The sequence below is a fragment of the Vipera berus genome (genome assembly GCF_964194415.1).
Source record: "Vipera berus genome assembly, chromosome: 1".
Lineage (NCBI taxonomy): Eukaryota > Metazoa > Chordata > Lepidosauria > Squamata > Viperidae > Vipera > Vipera berus.
The window spans coordinates 116,069,455-116,087,504 of NC_138202.1; the positions used below are offsets into that span (position 1 = coordinate 116,069,455).

At 39.5% G+C, this 18,050-nt stretch overlaps 1 protein-coding gene across 4 annotated transcripts; it reads left to right on the forward strand.

The window, feature by feature from the left end:
* Positions 1-2,931: 2,931 nt before the first annotated feature.
* VPS37C (VPS37C subunit of ESCRT-I) lies at positions 2,932-13,314 on the forward strand. 4 transcript variants are annotated; one of them, XM_081314166.1, is made up of 8 exons: positions 2,932-2,994; positions 4,158-4,233; positions 5,380-5,457; positions 8,114-8,228; positions 8,315-8,486; positions 8,931-9,013; positions 11,088-11,547; positions 13,040-13,314. In XM_081314166.1, the coding sequence occupies exons 4-8, from the start codon at positions 8,136-8,138 to the stop codon at positions 13,138-13,140; spliced, it is 909 nt and encodes a 302-aa protein (XP_081170292.1). In that variant the 5' UTR covers positions 2,932-2,994; positions 4,158-4,233; positions 5,380-5,457; positions 8,114-8,135; the 3' UTR covers positions 13,141-13,314. The 4 variants fall into 4 exon arrangements, with proteins under 4 accessions (XP_081170292.1, XP_081170289.1, XP_081170290.1 ...); XM_081314163.1 differs by having other exon boundaries at positions 11,088-13,313; XM_081314164.1 differs by having other exon boundaries at positions 2,942-2,994; positions 5,380-5,435; positions 11,088-13,313.
* The last annotated feature ends 4,736 nt before the right edge of the window (positions 13,315-18,050 follow it).

The window sequence follows — 18,050 nt, forward strand, 5'->3', positions numbered from 1 at the left end:
TACCTGCTGCTGACTCTCTCTTCTCTTCTTTAGAGCTATTGTTCTCTCATTTGTGGGACTCTAAAACATTATAATTATCTCTGCAGGACTATTTTTGTACATACGGATTTTAAAATATGCAGTTACTTTTAAGGCAATTAACACAATGGTGTTAATTTTTCCTTCCCTTCTTTCCTTTCTCTCCTTAAGTCAACAGAAAGATATGCCATTATAATTTGTGCTGTCCTAGTGACCATACTCTAACCCACTTCAGTGATGAGACTTAGGAGCAGTCCTATTCTTATAGCTTTACTGGCGAGCAATTTACAGGAAATGATTGGTACATCTCTCTGACTTCATTACCTAACTTCACCCAGCCAGAAAAATAATTATCCTTCACATGTAGTTAAACCATTAGGAGCAGGTGCCTGGGATTTAGCCATTTTTCAGACTTCTGGAGTGAGAGGTTGCCAGCATGAAGATGCTCTGCAACAGTAACCTGTCACTTGGGCCTTTTCCAAAGCAGCCTTGGTGATAGGTCGTTGGGGTAGAGAAATTGTCTGGAATGAAGCAAGATTGATCTTGCAAAGCACCCTAAGAGACTTCTCTCCTGCTTTATCCTGAACCTCTGTCTGTCAAGTGGACTCATATTGGATTCAGAGAATAGATGGCAAAATTGAAGAACTCTTGTCAATTTCACCCAGCTTCCAAATATCCAAAATCAATTAATGCTGCATGTGGTTGTGGCTAGAGATACCTAAAATTATTCCATAGGAGTACCCAAAATGCTGTTGGAAGAATCCCAAATATTTCCCTCTTGTAGCAATAAATACACTAGGAAATCAGCCACATGAAACCTCTTGTCAGTGGAAGCAGTGGAAACCTTATGCAATCATATGGGACGAAACCACATCCATTGTTAACAGAACTCAACCTCTTTCCCAATTTAGTCAAACTTTCCATTTGAACAGCTCACATCGATTTTTAAAAACACAGATACAATGCTGCTTAACACTGCTAAAAATTGGTCTAATGGTTTTCTAGAAGAATCCTAGACTCTTTTCCATAAGGAGCTCACATAATGCTGAAGTGCTGTTTCACAAAGTCAGGCATCATGTAGGCATATGACTCTGCAGAAGCCAGAGGCCTGAATTTTCCAGCAGCCCAAGTCAAAAATGAATACTGTATGGAACACTGTGCTTAGCAACTTGTAAGGTTTGCAGTGGTAGAAAGCCACCTGTAAGAACATACATGCAATATTCTATCACATCATCACCTATATTGTTAACAAGGCATTGTAGAATGCATGTACAGCAAGGATCAGAACAGAACAAAAAAATAATAAAACTAGAATAGCTAAATATGGTGGGCTGGGCAACAAGGCAAAAGCTCTACCATGAGCATGAGTCCCTTAAAAGGTCAATAGGGCGTTTTCATGCTGTAGTTACTGGGCTGAATAATTTTTTATCTATAAGTAACACATTATAAAATCCTGTCTTGAAGACTGTTGTGGTAAAGGTATCCATTGACTAAAGAGCTCAAGCATTTGGAGATATTACAACAAAGTATAGTTTATTGATATGCACAAACTTACAGGTCACTTAGTTTCTGGCCAAAGAAATGTCAAAGAGCCACCAGGTCTACAGGGTTATAGATTATAAATCTTTATCAGAATTTATTATATAATCTTCATACAAAGAATGCTAACATCAGATTAGATAAGGGAGCTGACCTTACCGTGGCAGCCATTTTGGAGACCTCAAATGTTTGTATTTCCAAAACATGTCTCTCCCTCTGCTCTTCTGTTCTGATACTAGCGCTAGTTATCATAAACGATTGTTGTTTGTTATGTTCAATTGAGTCTTTTTACACTGCTAGAAAAGACAATAGCCTGCTTTATCCCAAAGGTAGCTTTCTTTCAGAAGGCAACTGAAGTTTCTTTTTTGCTAGATGTTTTGCTTCTCATCTAAGAACCTTCTTCAGTTCTGACTGAATGGGGGAGAATGGAAGGATTTATAGTCCTTGCGGTCATCTGGTCATTAGCACTCTTTCTGAGATTCTTTGAAGCCACTACTCTCAGAAAGAGTGCTGATGGCCAGATGATTGTAAGCAGTGGTGCCTGTTCTTTGATAAGGCTATCATGCATCATGTGGTCTTGCAGGAATTTTAGAGCAAGGACGTAAGACCCAGAAAACATCTAAAAACATAAATGAGCAAAAATAAAGGGTGTTTTTAACAAAATGGAGTTTCTCTGACTAAAATAGCTATATTAGAGCTACAATTTGAAGGGTATAGACTAGAGAAATGATTCGCAGGCAAGGATAGGCAGGGGGAAGTACTAGTTATAGCCGTTTCCTTTTGGTATCTTACGCCTTTCATTTGTACAAATTATATCTTATTCCTTTTTTGGTTTTTACTTTGAAACGCAACATCGTGTTGAGTATGGTGTAACAACTAGACGGTGGCAAACAGATGAAGAAAGTTTATCTTTTGCTTCCATCCTATAATTGTCCGGAGTTCTGCAATGCAAATAACCTAACCGTATAGCTGGTAAATAAACAAAGAAATCAGAGCGCCATGAAATGCAAAAAGACCGTCTTTCACAAAATACATATTGGATGCGATACTAATTTTTAAATTGCATTTTAAATTGCCTCTATCTTTAAGACAAGAGATCCGTGAGACAGAGACCAAGGGTCAAATTGTGTAATTCGACTCTCGCAGGTACGGTAGCAAACTGTCACCCGCCTGCGATGCGACGCGGCTGACACAAAGGCTTCCCAATTGAAAGAGCATCGTTTCGTTGGCTCTGCCCGTGGAAGAAACCATCTCTTTTCCGGGTAGGAAGAACACTTGACTCAATTTCCTCTCCAACCCCCCCCCACCCCGCGCTCATGGTAGTAACCTGAGCGGACCATTGAGCGGACGCAACTTCCGGTTTTCTCCCGGAAACTTCACTTCACGGGGTTGTAGTACTTTCTTCTATTCTTCTTCCGTCTCACCGGCTTTTCACAGGTACGTCCTTATTGTCAGAGGGGCTGAATCGCTTAACTCTTATTCGCGGGAAAAGAGGAAGCCCCGCCCTCCTCTTTGGAACAGCGGTCTCAGTGGGTGGAGGGTCGCTGTGTGTCCGCGAGATGCCTTCTTCCTTCTCCCTCCCCACCCCCGCCGGGCTGGCCCTGCGCGTGGCAGTCCCGCGCGGATCAGCTGGCGGTGTGTGTGTGTGTGGGGGGGGGAGAAAAACAATGCTTTCCTTTCCGGGGCCGCGAGCTAGGGAGGCTGCTGGCGTTCGTTCCGCTCTGGAAGGCTCCACCCTGTGAACGGGAGCCTCACGCCGAGTCAGGGAGACCCTTCATAGGAATATCGGGTTTAAAAGAAATCTCCGTCTGGGGTCTTCCAGATGCAAGTCCCAGGATCGAGCTGACTGAACTGGGAATTATGGGGATTGTAGTAGATTGCTGTAATGCAACATATTGGGAAGGCACAAGATTGCGGGTGGGGTGGGGGGAGGAAAGGGTGTATCAGTGGCGAAGTGGCGAAACAGGTTCCAGGGTAAAATGTTTAATTCACATTTAAAAGGGTGGGGGATTGTGTTCTTTTGAGTGTATTTTTTTTATTAAAGAGTTTTACAAAAACAAAATTTTATAATATATCCCCATATCCCTTCCACCCCAAACCCACCCACTTCCCCCCCCCCCCACTTCCCAGAGCTAAATACAGGATTATAGTTACAATAATCATATTCTAAATAAAAATTATGCATAATATACAATTAACCAAATTCATAATGTGCTTTAACTCCCCTTTAACATAACTACAAACAAAGTACCAATAACAATATCCCACTAAAATCTACTCATAAGCTAAATGGAACTTTTTAGTCCCATATTTGTTCTGAATATAATTTATCCATCTCCTCCAAACTGAAATATATCTTTCCTGTGAATGATCTTTCAAATAAGCAGAAATCTTAGACATTTCTGCAAGATTCGAAACTTTAAACACCCATTCTTCTATAGTGGTGTTCTTTTGAGTGTATTGATGAGCTTGGAAGAGGTGTGCCTGTTGTTTTATTGCACTGTGATTTGTGACTAAAATTACAGTGAAAGCGTAACTATAATGCTATGCCGTTTAATGCTTAGTTTGTGATGAGTTGTATTGTCGTTTATCTCATGCAGCACCAAATTTATCTGCTCTTCATCCCTGTTGGACCCCAGGCGAGCACTTCAGATTTGTCAGTGGCAGCAGTCTGAGGTATTTGTGTATGCTTCGTGTATCTTTTGGGGTACAGAGAGCAACTTCCATGGAAATTAAAGTTCTGCAGATGTCATTTTTTTTCCTGCTGGTAATTGATAACTGGTTCCTCTTCTTTTGCTATTCTCAAGGGTACCATGAAAGTTATTCTCAGTTTTATAACTTTCAAAATCTTTAAAATGACTAGACGTATCAATAGATGATGGCTTTCAGTGGGGATTCATCTGATTTCCCTGAAATATACTTTGCACAGGAAATGATTTCACACGCTCCTCTTTTCAAATTAGACATTTTTTTTCCTGGGGTCAAGGGCATTGATAAATAGGAGTAGAAGGTCCTGTACTTGTATCGTTATATAGGAGAAAACACTGTCTTGATTTAACCCTATCTTTAACTTCTATTTTCATTCTTTATATTTTTTATGTTTGGTGGGTATTCATTTTTGTTGTTTTTATGGAATTTTATACAGGAAAGTTTTATCTAGATTTATGTTCTATGTAAGCCTCCAAGAGTCTTTTCATTGCAATGGGACAACAGTGGATTAATAGTTAAATGTTGTACAAGAAGATCTGGGAATGTTAGCTAAATATTTATTCAAAAAGGAACTGAAAAAATTATTTCTGACTTACACATTTTCCTGAAAATATTATATTGTGCACAAACAGGTTGTCAGAAGCACACTTTCATTTTCAAGTTATATGTAAAGCATCTTCTTTTTTTAAAATCCCATTTATATCCCGCTCTTCTCCGAAGACTCAGGGCGGCTTACAATCTAAAGCACAAATCAAATGTGCTTAGCAATAGCCTTCATTCTATGTATATGCCTGCTTATTAGGGCTTTTGCCCCCCCCCCAAGCGGCATTATTACAAAGTCAGCTTAATTGCCCCCAACAATCTGGGTCCTCATTTTACCTACCTCGGAAGGATGGAAGGCTGAGTCAACCTTGAGCCTGGTGGGACTCGAACCTGCACTAATTGCAGGCAGCTGGTGTTACTTAAGGAGGCATTAGCCCACTGCTCCACCAAAGCATCTTCTTTGTTACTCATAAACCTAGAGTAAGAATAGTGTTCAGTACAGATAGAACAACCTACACTTTGGGAATCATGAAAGCAAATACAAACTTGGTTGTTTTGGTTTTTTTGCAGATACTGATGGTGACTCTTCAGAGACAAGTCTGTGAAATATTTTATATGAACCAAAGGTAGAACCATCAGTAGCAGAGAGTAAGAGGCTATATATATATATATATATTCAAAATTGTCTCTTTTATATGTCCTGCTACTCATGAATTCTGTCTAGTTTACAAGAGCCTGAGATATTGGAGTTAAATACAAGAGACTGAACTATATGTGATCCATGATTGTATTTCCTTGCTATTTTAAAAGACAGTATAGCTGTAATAGGATTTTTATCTTTCTGTAGTTAGTTTCTTTTCCTTTTGAAATTAATGCTTCATAACAATGATTTTGATTGCCATAATAATTTTTATACAAGTAGTCTTCAACCTATGACTGGTCATTTAATGACTGTTCAAAGTTATGATGGACTTCAAAAAAGTTACTTATGACCCTCCTTGAAGTTATTACTGCCACGTACATATGCCCTACACCATGGTCATGTTACCACCTTTTGGGCATTTGGCAGCTGGCTCACATTTATGACCATTATCGGTGTCCTGTAGTCATGTGACTGCATTTTTCAGTGTTTTTTTGCTGATTAGGAAAATGGCAATAGCACTCAGCACTTAGACTGATATACCGCTTCACAGTGCTTTACAGCCCTCTCTAAGCAGTTTACAGAGTCAGCATTTTGCCCCCAACAATCTGGGTCCTGCTTATTGAATATTCTGGATTTGCTTAACAACCACGTTTTGTGTAAATGATCAGGGAAATTCAGCGAAAAAGATACTGAATTTTCTTTGTTCTAAAAAATGAAAGCAAGTGATTTGAAAAGATTCTGCACAAGAAAAGATTAAAGTTTTTTTAAAAAAAATATTACATTGAAAATGAAGGAAATATTATATAGAGAGATAGATATAGACAGACAGACAGACAGATAGATGTACAGATATTCATCCTAATTGTTTTGCTGAAGTACTGGTCAGCGTAGTATATTTCTGAACAACTGGTTTTCTTATTTCTTATCCTTAGCTTTGGTTGCCAAGGTTGCATGTTAGATTGAGCCAAAAGCCGAAAACCTCCTGCTGCACAGGAACGTTGCAAATTCTTAAACTGATCTTATTTGTTCAGTTAACAGGCTGGTGGATTAAGATGGCAAAATTCAAATGGAGATAGTTGTGCAAAATACCCTTCCTGTTCTTCAGCCATTATATTTCTTGTCTAGCCACCATGCAATCTATAAAGCTGGTAGTTATTGAGTATTCTTCCTGAAACAAAGTAACTTGAAGCAGAGATTATTTAGAACATTTTAGTTCACCTTAGTGTCATTTCATTTCTTCCTGTTACTTAGTTTTTGGAAGGTTTATGTTTTTTTCCTTGATCATCTTTGATCACACAAAGAATGCTGTACAATATTCTTATTATTAGTGATAGGTGCTAGAGAGATTATATTTAATTGTATCTGTCTTGTCTTTTGTAGAACATTACATCATTAATTAAAGGTGGCTAAGTTATGAATGAAACCAGGCCTCCAGCAGTCCTATTTAAAAGCAGGAGGCTGGATCTGATGATGCTGGAGGGGAAGGAGACAGATAATTGAAACACGTTTGTCGTCTTTCCCTGGTGTGAGTAATACCCAATAACTACCCAGTAATGGTTTATGCAGGTTTATAGATCGAATGGTGGCTAGACAGGAAATATAATGGCTGAAGGACTGGAAGGGGATTTTGCACAACAATTATTATAAATTAGTAAAGTTGTGATAAAAATCTAAAATAAAATACTGTTTATGTTAGAAGGTGGTGGGCTTGGAGCTTTTGCAGGAATGCAGAATTTAGAAGCATTGAGTCAGAGCATAATAAGCTCACCCCATGACATTATTAGTTGCTATATTCTGACTGTAAAGGTCAGGCTGTGATTTACAATATTTTCTTTATCATTTCTACTCTAGATGTACCAAAATTATATAATCTGTACTGTTGCTTTGTTTGGGGCTCTTCTTCAGTGCTTTGGCAAAGAGCCCGAGGATCATTATAGTTCGTGTGTGCCAATAAAGTATACTTTCTTGCATCTATCTCCAGTTGTTTTGGTCTCTCTTTTATGGTGGATAATGCAGTACTTTGTATGATATATTTACCTACATATACTCATAAAGTCATGTACGGCCTTAATAGGCAAGGTTAAAGGTAAAGGTTCCCCCGCACATGCGTGCTAGTCATTTCCAACTCTATGGGCCGGTGCTCATCTCCGTTTCAAAGTCGAAGAGCCAGCGCTTGTCCAAGGATGCCTCCATGGTCATGTGGCCGGCATGACTAGACGCCAAAGGCACACGGAACACTGTTACCTTCCCACCGTAGTGGTCCCTATTTTTCTACTTGCATTTTTACGTGCTTTCGAACTGCTAGGTTGGCAGAAGCTGGGATGAGTAACAGGTGCTCACTCTTTCTACGTGGCACTCGGGATTCGACCCGCCAAACTGCCGATCTTCTGACCGACAAGCTCAGCATCCTAACCCACTGAGCCACCGCATCCCTTTTTAATAGGCAAAACCTTCTGCTATTGGTCTGGCACTTGTATGTAAAGTTACCCTTCACATTATTATGCAAAAGTGGAGAAAGGACGAGTAATTATTATGCTGTCCTCAGATACAATTTTTGCCTGCCAATATGGCTTACCTAAACTGAAAATTACCCTGCAACCAAATAGGCTCGGGTGATGATATGGATTTACTAATCATCTTCTTCTTCTCTTAATCCCAAAGGAATTGATGAACCCCCCAAAAGATGGAGACCTTCAGAGACAAGACTGTAGATGAATTGAAAGAACTACAGGAAAATTTGGAAGAGATTGAGCGGTTGGCACTGGAGTCCAATGAGGTAATCATTCATACGCATGAAAGTTATTGGAAGAGGGAAACTATTCTTTAAAATGAGCCATACCTGCCTAACATTTTGTTTCTCAGGTCCAGGATATACAGTTGCAAAGGGAGATGGCTCTGGCCACAAATCGTAGTCTTGCAGAGCAAAACCTGAAGTTCCAGGAGCCCCTGGAAATGGGACGTGCAAACCTCTCTGACGGATATCAAGAGCTGCAAAAACTGATAGAGCGATGCCAGGAGCAGAAGTCAAAGCTTGGTAAATTTTTCAGGTGGCTGTGGCTGATGGGGATAGAGGTGGAACAGGATTAGCTAATAGGCTTTTTCTAGCCAAGATTATTTTGTGCGTTTCCTTCATCTTGGACTTGGGACATGGAATAGCTATGGGGGTATGGTTGGCACCTCATCTGGATGCATTTGTTGATACTATCCAGTGGTCAAGCCTACACAGCATTATGGTGTCAGTCACCATCTGGTTAGTCAAAAACTGCACTTTTGGATTTAATTGATCGCCCTTCTCTTCTTCCTCCTTGGTTGTGGGTTCAAATTACATGACACTGGTTCTTAAAGCAACAGAATTCTTCTTTTAGAAGCTGGTTGCCTTCATGTACAGTATATGTGGATAACCAGGTGCTTGCATTAAAAGGAAGAAGAGAGGGGCAGTTTTGTCTAATTTTTAGGTGTCTTATTTTTTATTTCTCAGAGCAATTCTCAGCAGCAGCAAAGCCTGATACCCTGTTAAATCTTCTGAAGGTGGAAGGACTCAAAATTGAAGAAGAATCTGAGGTTAGTCTGTTGTTTAAATTCCAGAGGGAATAAATTATTTTAATAGAAATTGAATCCTAAAAGTCAGTCCGGCTGAGCTCTCCCACATTTTGTCCTTGTTATACATCACAAGCAAATACCTGTGATTTCTATATGGCTCTTAAACACATCCCTTATTTACCTTTGAAATTGGCATCTGTTGCATCTGAAAATACCACTGGGCTAGTGATCAAAGCAATGAAGTGTATTTCCTCCTCTTTCTCCTCCCCCTTGGGTCTGGCAGGTATTTTGCTTGCACTAAATCAACATTTTTTAAACCAGTTTTTGATCCTTCCCTATGTGCATAGCAACTGACTAGTTCTCAAGTAAATTCAGTGAGGCATCAAACGAAAGTGTTTAATGCTTTGTTAGTGTCATCTCATCTATTTTGAAGATTGTTTCACCCAAGGAAAGGTTTGCTTGGAAGGCTAATTGAGCTTAGTCACCTAAACGTGAATAGAGCACAGACTAAACTATAGCAGGCATTATTATTTAAGAATGAAAGGAAATTTACAGAACTTGCTCCTTTTACTCAAATCCTTCATGCGTTTAACTTGGGTCTCATGCTTCTTCCATTTACTTTCTCTATTGGAGAAAGTAACTGGAGGACGTCTGGTGATTTTATTTCATGAAGATAAGCTGGAAGGAGTGACTTAAACTTAATGAGTCAATCGGAATTAGGATGGATTTTTATCGGTCTGATATTTGTAATTGAAAAAAGTCTTAATATAAGGTTTGAAAATGTATTTTTTCCTTTAGATATTATACTTAAGTAATTCCTAAAGCTTGTAAAATATTATTGAAAGTGTATTTGAAAGCATCTGTTAAGAGAAAGTTAAAGAAAAGGATGTATTAGCTTAAAGAAAGGTTTAGAGTTTTTAAAGGAATGTTTACAAGAAGAAAAAAATATTCTATGAGGGTAACTTGGAGGGAGTGATCTAAATTTAATGAGTAAATTGGAGTTAGAATTTTATTGGTCTGAAAGTGAACTTTACAGCATATATATGTTAAGGGGAAGTTAAAGATGCATTAGAATGTTTTGATTTTAGAAATGTCTTTAAAGAAAAGTTTAGTAGTTTAAAATGGATGAAAAAAAGGATTTTTTCCTTTGAATCTGAAAAAAATACAGTGAATTTTGTTAATATAAATGGTGATAGTTTATAAAGATTATTAAGTGCAAACAGAAATATATATTATTTCCACAGCAAGGAAAATAAAGCAGAAATGGTTAAATTGATTGCTTTATTCAAAGAGGAGAATATATGTTTTTTATTTGGATATCACTTCTGGATTTTGTATTTGTGATAAAAAAAATGAAACTGACTTTGTTTTTGCCAATTAGATTTGTTGTTATAGACATGGCTCTAATATGAGTATATATATAGTATATATAAGTAAAAAGTTGAGGCTGTAATGTTGTGCTTTGTTAAAGAGTCTGAAGTCAATGTTTTTTTTCTTTTTTTCCCTTGTACCTCATATTTTTTCCCCTTTCTTTTTCCTTCCCTTAATTTCCTGTTTTTATTTTTGTATTTTATACATTGATAAAACAATAAAAGTCATGAATGCAAAAAAGAGAAAGTAAGTGGAGAATAACCATTTGTTTTTCCTTGCATTATCCTACCATTTGCAGAGGATTTTGAATAGCTTGGATAAAGAAGTCTTATTGTCAGGAATACAGTAGTCCTTAGGTTTTGATGGTAATTGTTAATTGCTAGGCAATGCCACATCATTTAGCTTGGGAGACGTTTACCTGAGCAACTTGGGACCTGCCCTGCTGGCTTCCCCATTGACTCTGCTTATGGGTACCTGCAGGGAAGGCCACAAATGGTGATCATGTGACTGTAGGATGCTGCCACCTTCATAAGCGCAAGCTGGTTGCCAGATGCCCAAATCATGATCACGTGACCATGAGGATGCTGGGACAGCTGAAACTGTTGTAAGGACCACTTCTTGCAACTTTGAATGGTCACCAAATAAGTGGTTGTTAACTGAGGATTATCTGTATGCTCCCTTTGATGCAGATGGAAGCAATATTTTAATATTTTTTTTATTCCAGATGATGGCTGAAAAGTTCCTGGAGGGGGAGGTGCCTTTGGAGACATTTCTCGAGCAGTTTTCTACCATGAGGAAATTAGCTCATCTACGACGAGTAAAAGTGGAGAAACTTCAAGAAGTGTTGCAAATATCTCAGTCCTTGCCAGAGCCAGCAGATAGCAATGAATTTAACCACCAGTCTCCTTCCCACATATCTTCTGGACCTATAAATCAGCAGCCACAGAAGCGTTCAGCTGGGGAACCACCCTTTCCTTTACCTTATGGTCTATCACCTTGTGTTCCAACAGGCCCTTCAGCTTATGGGGCTCTCCAGCCAAGTCCCTTTGGAGGAGCACCAGTTACAGTGGGACATGTTGCCTCCTCTCAACCAAGCGCCCAGCCCCCATTTCCATATAAACCACCCTCAGGTCCTGGATACCCATCTGTTCCTTCAAGTAATCCAGTATCCCAGCCTCAGACAGGTAACTTGTCTTCATCCGGGTACTCTTGGTCTCCATCCAGAACATCATCTTTTGGACCAGGGTATCCACAGCCTTCTCTCGGGGCTCCATCAGTAGTGCCAGGATTTCCTCAGCCTATGCAGCCTCCCTATTTTCCATCAGGAGGAAGGCCACAATGTCCTTATCCCACTCAGCCTTCAGCGACTAGATTCCCTGATCCCTCCCAGCCTCCATATCCCCCAGGTCCAGCTCCATCTTTTGGGTATCTGCCACCACCTCTTCCCCCTCGGGGCAATACTTGGTCTGGATATTAGACCAGCTTTCTAGGCAGTATTTTACATGGTAGGCTGATGAAAGGATTTCTTGCTAGCTAATGAGCCCCAAGATGAAAATTGGGGAGGGTCATCCTGAGAAACATATATACATAAGCATTACACTGATGGAATAAATGATGGAATAATACTGTTTAGAGCTGCAAAGGAAGGCCACTGTTTGGTGGCTTGTAGGTATAGTGACGGTAGGCAGCCTTAATGGAATCAGTCTTGACCAAACATTCAGTTCAAGCCATAGTATAAAACACACACAAAGACCCAGAGCTCTTATCACGGCTTTGTGCTTGCTAAGCTCTTTAAGGAAGACTTAATGGATAGCAATCTGGATCTGGTTTTGTCTGTATGCGTGTGTGTGTAGTTTTCTAATTTAGTATATTAGAATATATTAAAAAGTTCTATATACCTATATTCTTACAGAGAATCTGATGGAGAAATCAGTTACGCCTTTCTGATGTAAAACGTAATTTCTAAGGAAGAAGTCTAAAGTTTCTCTTGGCATTAGGAAGTACCCCCTCAACAATAATGATATGTTTGCTAACTCCACAAAGAAAGAAACAGTTTTCACCTGCTCGCTCATAGCTATAGCAGATTACCAAACAATTGCGGCTGGATATTCCCATATGGAAGGCTTGGAGAACCCTTGTCAGTCTAAGGGAGCATGTTTCTTCATAAAACTGCATTAAACAGCACTGGGTGAGGTCAGCACCAAAGGCCAAAACTATTTTGCTCCATTATTCTCGCCATTCCCCCCTCCCCATTTTGCAATTTGTGTTGTGAGCTTCCACAGAATCCACAAGGTGCTCCCCTCATTCCATGCTGCATTTTTTTAAAAAAAAGCTGCCATTGGATTCTCCTCTTTCTTCCATAACAGGTAACTTGTACTTTCTTGATTTCATACCATTAAATAAGACTTAACCGTGACTTCTTCAGTCCATAGGTTACCCTTTGAACAATTGCTCTGTGATTTTGTTTGACCTAAGAAACTTGTGATCTTGGCATTGCTTGGCAGTTGGATAGCATTATTGACCAATAGAAAGCCAAATCACTATGCATTATTTATACTGAGGAATAAATGAAGTAATGTCCTACCTACATTATTGAGTGTGACAACCTTCTCAGGAATTTGGATTTATAGCTTTCATCATATCCAGATCCTTTTCTTTAATGTTTTAATTTTACAGAGAACATAGGAAACAGAGGCATTTCCCTTCTTTTCGTTTATTTCACTTTGGTTGAGAAGAAGAAACACTGGCTATCAATTAATAGAGTGCAGGAGATGTAATGGAAAACAAAACAGTTTTGCTAAGCACTTTATCCTCTTGCTTGTCTGTAATTTATTTTTTAAAAATAATAGATTTGACTGACTTTCAGACTTGATGGAAGCAATTGCATATATGTAATTGATTATGGTAATAAAATTTGATGAACTGCATATAATTGTGTTGCTATGAATTTTGGAAATGAGGCTGTAGTTGATTTATACTTGAAATTTAGCAACATGTTCTCTTTGATTTATATTATATCAATAAGGCTCTTCATTTTCATCTCAGATTCATAACTCTCTTGTACTAGCTGACCTTTAATTAAAGATATATATTTGTTATTCTGTCCCCCACATGGACCAATAGATTTAACTCATCTCCAATTCTTTTAACACAGAAGCATCTCCATCTTCTAAATTTTAATTTTCATGATTCATTTCCTCCTTTATTATTCTGTTATTGTCTCCCCATTCTCTTTATATCCTTTCCAGTGTAAATTACTGCCTGGCCAATAACGATTTAAATTATTATTTAATTCTAGCTTTTTCCAGTGTTGACCTAATGTGTAATAATTTCACATCTATACATCCATCACATGACTTTTTCTAGCTAAGCGACTTCATATAATGTGTAGAAAGGAGTGAGAAATAAAAAATTAAAGACAGGAGATAGAAAAGCAAAAAGCCGTAATTTACATGAACATGACTCATTTGACCTCTCCAAATGTTTGTTATCCTTGCCTCTTTGGTTCCACTCTTCCCATTTATCTCTCCATATGTAGCTTTTTATGAGAAGGAAGGACTCCCTGGAGAAGAGCCTAATGCTGGGAAAGGTTGAGGGCAAGAGAAGAAGGGAACGACAGAGAGTGAAGTGGCTGGCTGGAGTCACTGAAGCAGTAGGCGTGAGCTTAAATGGACTCCAGGAGATGGTAGAGGACAGGAAGGCCTGGAGGAACATTGTCCATGGGGTCGCGATGGGTCAGACACGACTTCACAACTAACAACAACAACAAATGTAGCTTTGTGCTTTTTAAACTTCTCACATCTGTTTATTTGGACCACCAATTCTAATGAATCATGATTTCCTCTTCAGCCTTTCATTTTTCTTCATATATTTGAGATTTGATTATCATTCTCTCCATAAATAACCAAATCACTCTAATAACTAAATCATTTCACAATCTTCACTTTTGCATTCAGTCCATATCCATTCAACACCCCTCGCCGTTGACCACATCTTCCTTTGCTGCCTATAGTTAAGTACTGTACCCCATTCTAGCTGCATCATTACTCTGAACTAATTCACCTATTAAGGTCACCACAAACATTCCTTAAATATCTATAAACACATTAAGCAATCATCCTTCCCAATATTCATTGTCATAATTTGTGACCCCCATATTTTTACCTTCATGGGAATGCAAGAAGATTCTCATACCAACTTAACTGGTATAATTCCAAGTTTAATGTTTTCTTCCCTAGTAAAAATTGTATGCTCTTAACTAAGTAATTGGTTGATCAAACCATCCGAAGATTTTGCGATATCTAAAAGTCTGGGAGTAGTATATCTTGTCACTTAGTTATTTGCAGGCTAGAATTTGTACCCTCATAAATCTGCAACAAACAAAATATGTGTCCTACATCACCTATGAAGGCATTTTTAATTATTATGATATACTGATTCTTTCTTTGGGTTCTTTATGGAATGCATCATAAATATATCAATTTGTCATTTGCTTTATATGTGTTTGTATATTTTTTCCTTTTGCACAGGGAGTGGGGAAATACAGTGAAGTCCAAATTGTAATTTGCAGAATTTAAAAGCCATAGTCTGTGTCATCTGTCGCCAATTTCTATCTTTATTTTACTTAGTTTTTTTCCCCCCTAGATTTTGTTGTTTCTTTACAGCAGGGATGTCAAACTCGCAACGTCACGTGATGTGTTGCGTCGTATTGTGACTTTTTTTGCCATTGCCGACAATGGGGTGGACGCGGTTTCACTATGATGCATTTGGCCTGTGGGCTGGCAGTTTGACACCCCTGTTTTTTCTAGATCAGGGCTTTTCAACCAGTGGTACGGGTACCACCTGTGGTACATTGGCACCTGGCAGGTGATATGCGAGCATCCTAGAAAAGTGGTAGCGCGGGAGGGAAATGAGCGAAACTGGTGGCAGCACCGCACAAGCCTGAGCGAGAGATGGCTGCAGCTGCAGGGCTATCGGGGCTCGGCGAAAGCACCAGGATCAGCGCTTCTTCGAGGCTGTCAGGCCAGGATCAGCGCCAGGCTCCAACTGGAGTTCGGCGCTGATTCTGGCACTTCTGAGCCCAGAAGAAGCACTGATCAGCTGGGATGTTGCAGCATCTCCAGGGTCTTGTGATTTACATTCAGATGCTTGGCAACTGATTCATATTTATGACGGTCACAGTGTCCCAGGGTCATGTGAAGTTACCAAAACCTGCTGCAACCACCCAGCAGATTTGGGGAATAAAAACCAAACACACCCCACCCCACCCCCGCTGCCAATCCTCAACAGAAATGCTCACAACAATGAAAACCTCGGACAGGAGGAAGAGCGCTGCCGGGCGGGAAGGCAGGTGTCTTGCTCGGCTGTGGCTTGGGGGGCACTTTTTCAGTGCTATTGTAACTTCGAACAGTCACTAAGCGAACCGTTGTAAGTCGAGGACTACCTGTACTTCATCACTTTTTTCCTTTTTTTTTTGGGTCATCAGGTTTTTGACACCTTGCTAGGTGGTGGTACTCGGATGTTGCCATGTCCTAAAAGTGGTGCAATGGGTGAAAAGGTTGAAAAGCCCTGTTCTGGAGGAGCTAAGATTACAGAAGTTATTTCATTACATATCCAGAGAAGGTCATTAGTTTTTAATCAAACATTATTTTGAGGAAAGTAACATATCACATCTTAGTTAAGGATGATTTAGATTATTATAATCGACTCTACATGGGTTTACCATTGCAAAATGCCTGAAAGGCTCAGATGCTGTAAAACGAAGAGTAAGGCAGCTAACTGGTACATGATACATGAAGCGTAATGTTTCTGTTGGAAAACTGCCCTATTTGTCCATTGAATTCCAGACACAGTTGAAAATATTGAATTTAATGTTGAAAGCTTAGAAAACAAATATCTAAGGGACAATTATCTTAGTATGAACCTATCCAAATAGTAAACCTGGCAGAAGAAGCTCTCTTAGATGGCCTCTTAGACTAGTTCTTTTGTTCTTCTCAAGCTTTTTTTGAGATGCCTTCCCTTGGAAGTTATACTAAATCCAAATCTTCCAGTTTAACCAGGGATTTTTTACTTTGAATTACTTTAGTTTTTATTATTGTTTTATGGGAATTTAAGTATTGCATTATTATTAACTACATTAAGCAAGCCATGGACAGAAATACAAATATCTTTTCCACTAAAGCTGATAATGATTATTTAATCGATTTAGCCACCACCTGACTTTCCACACCACTCTGGATGGGTCACAAAATAGCAAAACAGAATTTGAAAATAACAAGAGAAGTAGCCAGATATGTCATCTTGTTTATTTAAGAGAACTAATCTATGTGTGCCACAAAGGACATCTATTCACCCTAATTCAAGGCCTGGTAGAACAGCCAGGTTGTCAGCTGCCACCTCACGCGTGCACTTTGCAACCATTCAGTATCAGCTGCCCTGAGGTGGTGGTGGATGGGAGGGAGGATGTTTTGAAGGAAACGAAACTTCCACTATATTTCTCCAAGATGGGCTTCAAGGACAATTGGCTAGGAATGGAGCGCAGCTGCATACCAAACCCAGGCCTGAAGTGACCGTTCTAAAAATATCTTGTTTGAATTTGATTGGACATGGGAGCCCTCTCCCAACTAAGGGAGAGGAAAAGTAGACTTGGGGATTTTCAGTTCTGGCTATGTGCTGCTGTAATTCACGTGACTTCCAGTAAACCATACCTCTCTCAATAAATGGGGAGGATTAAGGATCATTCTTAAGGGACATGGTGGCTCAGTGGGTTAGGACGCTGAGCTTGTCGATCAGAAGGTCGGCAGTTTGGCGGGTTGAATCCCGAGTGCCGCGTAACAGAGTGAGCGCCTGTTACTCGTCCCAGCTTCTGCCAACCTAGCAGTTCGAAAGCACGTAAAAATGCAAGTAGAAAAATAGGGACCACTACGGTGGGAAGGTAACAGTGTTCCGTGCACCTTTGGTGTCTAGTCATGCCGGCCCCATGACCACGGAGACGTCCTCGGACAAGCGCTGGCTCTTCGGCTTTGAAACGGAGATGAGCACCGGCCCCTAGAGTCGGAAACGACTAGCACGCATGTGCGGGGGAACCTTTACCTTTACTTTACCTTTAAGGATCATTCTTACTTAGAGGTTCAAGCTGAGGCAGGTCTGACACAAAGCCTTTTAGAGTACCAATGGAGTAGAACCACACAGATTTCAGGCACTGTGTCGGAGAAGGTGCTGGTCTTTAATAGGCAAGTGCTAACCCATTGAAGTTTAGAGATGGAAAATCCTTGGATCCAGGAAGCCGTGTTGTCTGCAGCCACTCACTAGGATTAAGTTAAAACCAGTTCCTGCCCTATTCAAAGAAGGCACAGGAACAAAAGCCTTAATGAGTTTGACATGTTCTTTATTTTACAATACCTGAATTCAAGGAATTTGAGCAACATTTGTTAAAAAACGTGCAGACAATTCCATTGCAAATTGCTCTCAGTTGCATGCTAAAATTAATCACCAGGGAGTTGTTTTTGAAGTAATCTATTTTAGATCAATATTACCTAAAAACTGTGAAAGCTTTTTATAGCTACATACAAAGCTTAGATAAGCTTAGCTGTTCCATTGTTCCATTTTCTGATTAACTGCATACTTGGTTGTTTCTAATTCCATACATCAATAGAACAATCTACTTCTAGAGAATAGGCTTCAAGAT